The sequence below is a fragment of the Anopheles marshallii genome, chromosome 3 (genome assembly GCF_943734725.1).
Source record: "Anopheles marshallii chromosome 3, idAnoMarsDA_429_01, whole genome shotgun sequence".
NCBI classification, from domain to species: Eukaryota; Metazoa; Arthropoda; class Insecta; order Diptera; family Culicidae; genus Anopheles; species Anopheles marshallii.
In genome coordinates this window covers 47,344,211-47,350,210 of record NC_071327.1, presented here as the reverse complement: position 1 = coordinate 47,350,210, position 6,000 = coordinate 47,344,211, and the positions used below count along the sequence as shown (strand labels likewise).

The 6,000-nt window shown below is 44.5% G+C and overlaps 1 protein-coding gene across 1 annotated transcript in view; it reads left to right on the top strand.

The window, feature by feature from the left end:
- Positions 1-2,749: 2,749 nt before the first annotated feature.
- LOC128713966 (uncharacterized) overlaps positions 2,750-6,000 on the top strand; it is a 58,224-nt gene continuing 54,973 nt past the window's right edge. The window contains exons 1-2 of the mRNA XM_053808841.1: positions 2,750-4,697; positions 5,044-5,179. Coding sequence (XP_053664816.1) covers positions 2,750-4,697; positions 5,044-5,179 — 2,084 coding nt within the window. The remainder of the gene's footprint in view (positions 4,698-5,043; positions 5,180-6,000) is intronic.

The window sequence follows — 6,000 nt, the reverse complement described above, 5'->3', positions numbered from 1 at the left end:
TACACAAACTTCCTGTCTCTGTGTTTAGATATTTACCCTCAATTCTACTTGTACAACATCTATTTATTCTCCAGGTGTTGTTTTCTGTCTCTTTGACCAAATTTGTGATTGTAATGCCAAACATTTTTAAGCAATTTACCCTGGCTAATAAAAAAATGTTCAAGCAATTTTTAAGTATGTAAAATCACTATTATTACATTGCGTGCAGCGAAGCTTCTGTATGTGATACTGGGTTTGGTTGAGAAGGAGGGAAACAAGGTACGAACAGTTTGTTTTGAACAATGCCGACGTGAGCTGTCGATGAAAGGAAGGTGAATTGAATTTTGAACTGCCCTGGTGCAATCAGACCTGGTAGGTGGAAGAAGTAATTGATCTTCAGTGTTAGAAAATGCCGTACTAATCTTGACCAAGGGAGAAAAATTTGGTGTCACAAAATCGGTACCAGTTACGGACTCTTGTGTGATCGTCACCGACGATCTACAGGACGCGATTTTGATCGCGTTTATGCGCTCGTGCTTATATTTTGATAGCAGTTGCACAATGGAAATCGATCATGATGGTCAGTATTTATAACGTTGTTTATATTACAATATTGATAAAATACTATGATAGAATGTAATTAATTGGAAACACTTTTATAAATTTGTCATTATACATAATTAATGTTAAGAAGCTTAGATAATATATTCGTACGTTTAAATTATAATGTTATATTTAGATACTCATTCAAACCGTACTGCTAACATACTTATGCACTGTGCAATTGAAGCAGAAAGCCCAGCGTTGCAGAAGCACATCATGTAGATCATCGGTAAGGATGAACAAATCGGAGATATGAAAAATCAATTCCCAACCGTTTGCGCATTAATAAAAAAATATTTTTCATAGAATTTTATTATAATTCTTGCAATAAACTTATTCATATTTGTTGCGTTAACGCAACAGACTTTTGGAATAATCGATTAGAAATACTCCTTGCAAATTGTATTTTATTATAAACGTTTTATTTTTAATGTGCAGCGTAATGTACAAATAAGTATTCGATCCTTTAATAAGGGCTTAATACGATCCCTTAAAATGGGAAGGAAGTGTGAGGCTAGTTTCTGTACGAAAACGCTTTGGGCGGCACGGTGGCATGATGGTAGCGGCGCCGGTCTTCACACAAACGGATTGGACCAAAATCCCATCCGCACCAATCCTCCGTAGCAAGGACTGACTATCCGGCTACGTGGTAAAATAAGTCGATACGGGCCAGGTCGTTGTAACGAAAAAAAATGCAAAACGCGCAAGCAAATGTTTTCATTCGTTTCCAAACCGAAAATAAAGATGTTAGAAGTGGATAAAATATTGCGAGTCGCTGGACATACAGTTGACTGTCATGGCATACAGTTAACTGTCGTATCAAAAGGCCTGGCAGTATCGTCTGTAAAGTCAGTCTGTACTAAAGTAGAATAGTAAGTGATTCATTATAGAGATGGCGCTAGTGTTCAACGTACAGGCTGTTCCCGAGATACGCGGTTCCTCTTATACGCGGTTTCGGAGATACGCGGTTTTTGGAAATTTGACAGCTGGGTTAGTTTATAGCACATAATCTATTTTTTTTTCTTTTCCGGATTTTGTCCGGGTTATGGCGGTCCACTATATTAGCGTATCTTGGGGACAGTCTGTATTTTGAATTGATATATGAATACAACTTTTAATGCTCATTTTGTTCTAAGTGTCACGTCGGTTAATCGGGGTTTGTAACTACATAGCATTGAGTTGATTTAGCGACACATAATAGTTTGTTAGATTCTTCTCAAGTTGCAAACAGTAATCGAAGTATTCGCCCAAGTGGTACAAATTAGCATCGAACATTACATACATTTATTCGCATTGTTTGTTTTGATTACAACAGTGCTAGTGGCAAAAATATATCAATTACTTCTGCATTCTTTTCGTATGCTTGTCCCATAAAAAACTGATTCATGATGCTACTCAGCGATAGAGAAAGTTTTTCAATGAACGTTGAATAGATCGGAAAACTTCATTCAATGCGCAGTTACCCCTGTACGAATGTAAAAATCATCGTCTACAATCACCGGCATTTTTTACATTTACATGATTCATCTTCGTTACAGTACCTGTGCAAAGAGAACTAAACTTTAAAGTCTCTTTTTGTTTGTTTGCTTTGCCTAGCCGAAGATGGCAACGTTGGATAATTTCTCAATTTCATTAATAATGTAATCTTTCTCTTCTGAATCACTTGTACGGTTTTCTTACATCTTTCTTTTATTTTCTCTTTTTTCAGGATGCAGTTTACTTACAATCTAAGGCTACGCGCAAATTTTCGACCAATTAGTTGGCACAAATTCTCGAAAATTTGGTAAACGGAACACTTCGTGGCGATGTTGCTCCACTACATTGATATGCAAATTATCATAGGTTTCACTAGAACAACACGCATCATAACAAGAGCAACTGTCCCGGACACAATGAAGAACTAAAACTACAAAGCCCATCTTCCCCCCCTCATCAAGTTCAGATGTGGCGCAAGGAACTGTGGACAAAATACAAACGAAAAGTCACACACCGCAGATAACCAAAGCAAGCGTCAAGGGCGTTTAGTTTCGCTGCGATACGGCCGCATTGCATACGGTGCCACCGTTCGTAGCGCATTGGTAACAAATCTGGCAAAGTCAATCGTCCGTTTGTGACCTTCATCCGCCCTCGGCGAGGTAGCGGCCGGACGGCCCCCGGTCCTGCAACGATGAAGGTAGACAAGGGTGTGTGTACCAACGGCACCTTGGAGGACCTGAATCGGGCCATCCAATTCGAGGCCGTCTTTTCGACGCTCGTCGAAAACAAGATACTGGCAATCAAGCGTGAGTGCGAGCTAAAGAAGCGGCACAAAAAATCGCGGCTCCTGCGGCGTATCCTTTTCGGTCGTAAGGTATCGTCGGGTGGTGCGGGAGGCAGCTGTTGCCATCGGGAGGTTTCCGCAAGTAATAGTAACAGCAGCAACGATGCTAACGCCGCCGGTGAACCATTGTGTCCGGGTCACAATGGAACGGCAGGAAGCGTGCACCATCAGCTCCGAGAGGGGACCGATGCGAGCTGCTATAGTTATGGGGCTTCGGTGCCGGAAGCCAACGCTGGCGTGGAAAACTCCACCATTAGCGATGGCGTCGATGAGGTTATTGTCGAGATCGGTGACCTTTCGTCGCTGGTCGATGCCGATGGGAATGTGGTTGTGACGACAACGAATGTGGAACCCGGAACATTTGTGGACGCAGGAAATGGTCCGTTGAGTGAGTCGCTAGCAGCCGGTAGCCGGGCCACTGGAGCGTCCAGGATGTCCGGTGCCGAATCCATTTCAACGAAAAGTCCCGAATCGCTGGAAAACCGCAAAAGCAGTGGCCGTACATCGGCTAGCGCACCAAGGAAGTCCTCCCTGCTGGAGCCGGTTTCAATCGAGATCGAGCCGGAATCGGACCCGCTCAGCGCACACTACGACATGGAGGATAGTGCGACGAACGTATCGATCGAGTTGGACGGCGTTAGCGATGTATCCGATATGCGGCGCAGTATCGCTTCGGAACCAATATCTATCATCAAGAATTCGACTCGGTCGCGGTATGGAATGGGTTCCTATCTTTCCGCAGGCAATGCCGTTGCCAGCCGGCTACGGGTGCTGGAAGCGAAATCCATCAGCGCCCAGAACAGTCCAATACTGCCCCGTCAGAAGCCTACGACCGAGGGACGTCACCTCACGTTCAGCACGGCCACCTACCAGCAGACGAAGTCATCGACCAAAGCGAGCGCCATCGACTGTGATACTTCGTTCGTGGTGGACCTCAGCCAGTCGGATCGGGATCAGCAGCAGCAGCAGCAGCAGCAGCAACAACACAACAACTCCACTGTGATAGTGAAGGACAAGCCGGCCAGCCAGGTGGCTAGCGGCAGCAAGAAGTCAGCACTAGTTCTAGGCGATAATAGCAGTAGTAGTAGCGCTAGTAAGAGAAACAAATTAACGCAACCCCATAGCAGCAACCATTCAGCCAGTGCGGTGTCCATCGGTCGGGCCGCATCGGCACAGCAACAGCAGCAGCAACCGCAGCAACAACAAGAGGCGCCGTCATCGCCTCCACTGGGACTCATCGAAAGCTTTAACCAGCTGACGGCATCCAATCTACCTGTGATAGCATCTACCGCACGACATTCACCGCCGGTTAGTGATCTGGTCAAGCTGCAGCAGCACCATCTTCCCAGTACTCGCCAGCAGCACCATCGGCCCTCATCACCGTCGATTCTTCTGGACCCATTCTGTCGCGTTGAGCAAAATCCATCGGCCGACGCTCACTCGCCTATCCCTTCCAGGCGAGCTAGCAAAGGATCGGCACCTACACCCGTTATAGCCGAAGGTATCTCTGCAACGGTGTCGACGGGAGCCTCACAGCAGCCTTTGTCAACCGGCACCGTACAACCGAATCAGCCACAGACCCAACGTAAGTCGCGTAGCTTCCTTAGACAATCCAGCTGCGACGTTGAGCTGCACTATCGGCCAACCACAACCGGTACCAGGCGATCGAGCGCCAAGGAACACCATCATCACCGTAAGAGCAGCGCGTATGGCCATGGAGACGATTACTCCTCCTACATCATGGGGTACGACATCAACGAGAGTGACGAGGAGAAACTTAACAAACGGAAGTACAGTAAGTATGACAGTAAAGTGTGTTCAATGGCAGTAACGTGTCTGTGTGTGAGTGTGTAGTACTCTAACCCCAATTCCTCCAGTACGTCACGTTAAAGAGGTCCCAAGTTGAAGTAGCTCAAGTTGAAGTTGAAGATCCACCGATCAATCATCTCGTTGCCATCATTTTCTTCGTTGGTTCTCCTCTGTATGCAGCACCATGCTCCTCCAGCAGCACTCACTTCACGTTTTGCACGAACGTGTTCGCATCCATCATCACCACCACCACCACCACCAGCAAATAAGTCGATGTCACTGGAACGGTCGATGTTCTCAAAGTAACTTTTCTACTCATCCTCCTGTTCTAGAATATTTGAAGCGATGCTCGGACCCGGTCATAGTGTTCCCGTCGACGAGCAGCGGCACTGGGGCGGTAGGGGGCAGTACCGTCGGTGGCAGTGGCCTCCAGCATTGCATCCTCAGCCGTCCTCCGAATCAACCACTGTAAGTATGACGGTGAGACACTTGTGTGCCGAAAACGAAGAAGCACGTAATGGTTTGTCAATCGAACAGTAACTGGCAAACTTTCAGGAAAAAGCACTTATGCGTGTCTCGTGTGTGGTTGTACGAAGTAGTGCTTCTAGTCTTTAGGCACACCATAAGTGCTGCACTACACAAGGAAATATTGTAACTCTCAGTTCACACTCCAGTTCAACTTGCACTGTTTTGACTGATGATTTGATGCGCGTAGTATGGCCAGTATTTTGGTATTTGTTTGGTAGCATAATTCATCATTATTATCATTATAAATCTAAAATAGTCATTCATATGTACGTTTAATTTTTTTTCAATTCATTATGTTATTATTTATTAATAGTTTTAGAAGGAAATTCAGATAGCCCTTCGGATAAATCACAAAAAACAATAATTTATTACTGTGTATCACATTCAATTAAACATTTCACAGCTTCTGGCGTTTCATCGCTCTGCTCTTGCTTGTAATAAGTTTTTCTCGGCCTTTCTGTCTTCTTTTTTTGTAAGGTAAAGTTTTTCGTCTAAGAATAGCTTAAGTTTAATTTAATAAGATGTCAAAAGCAAAGCATTTTGCCGTCTGGTCTTATGCCTTCTAGCAATATCCAAATTTTTAATTAGTTCTTCATGTAGAGCTTTCTTTGTAGAATACAAACAAATTTGACCTTTCAACATTTTGATGCTTTGCACATTATGTCACACGTTTCGCGATCCTAGTAAATGATTTTTCGTATAGCTTAGCAATTATTAAATTCCTGTTCAAAAGCTCTTTTTAAGTACGCAACACTAACGAG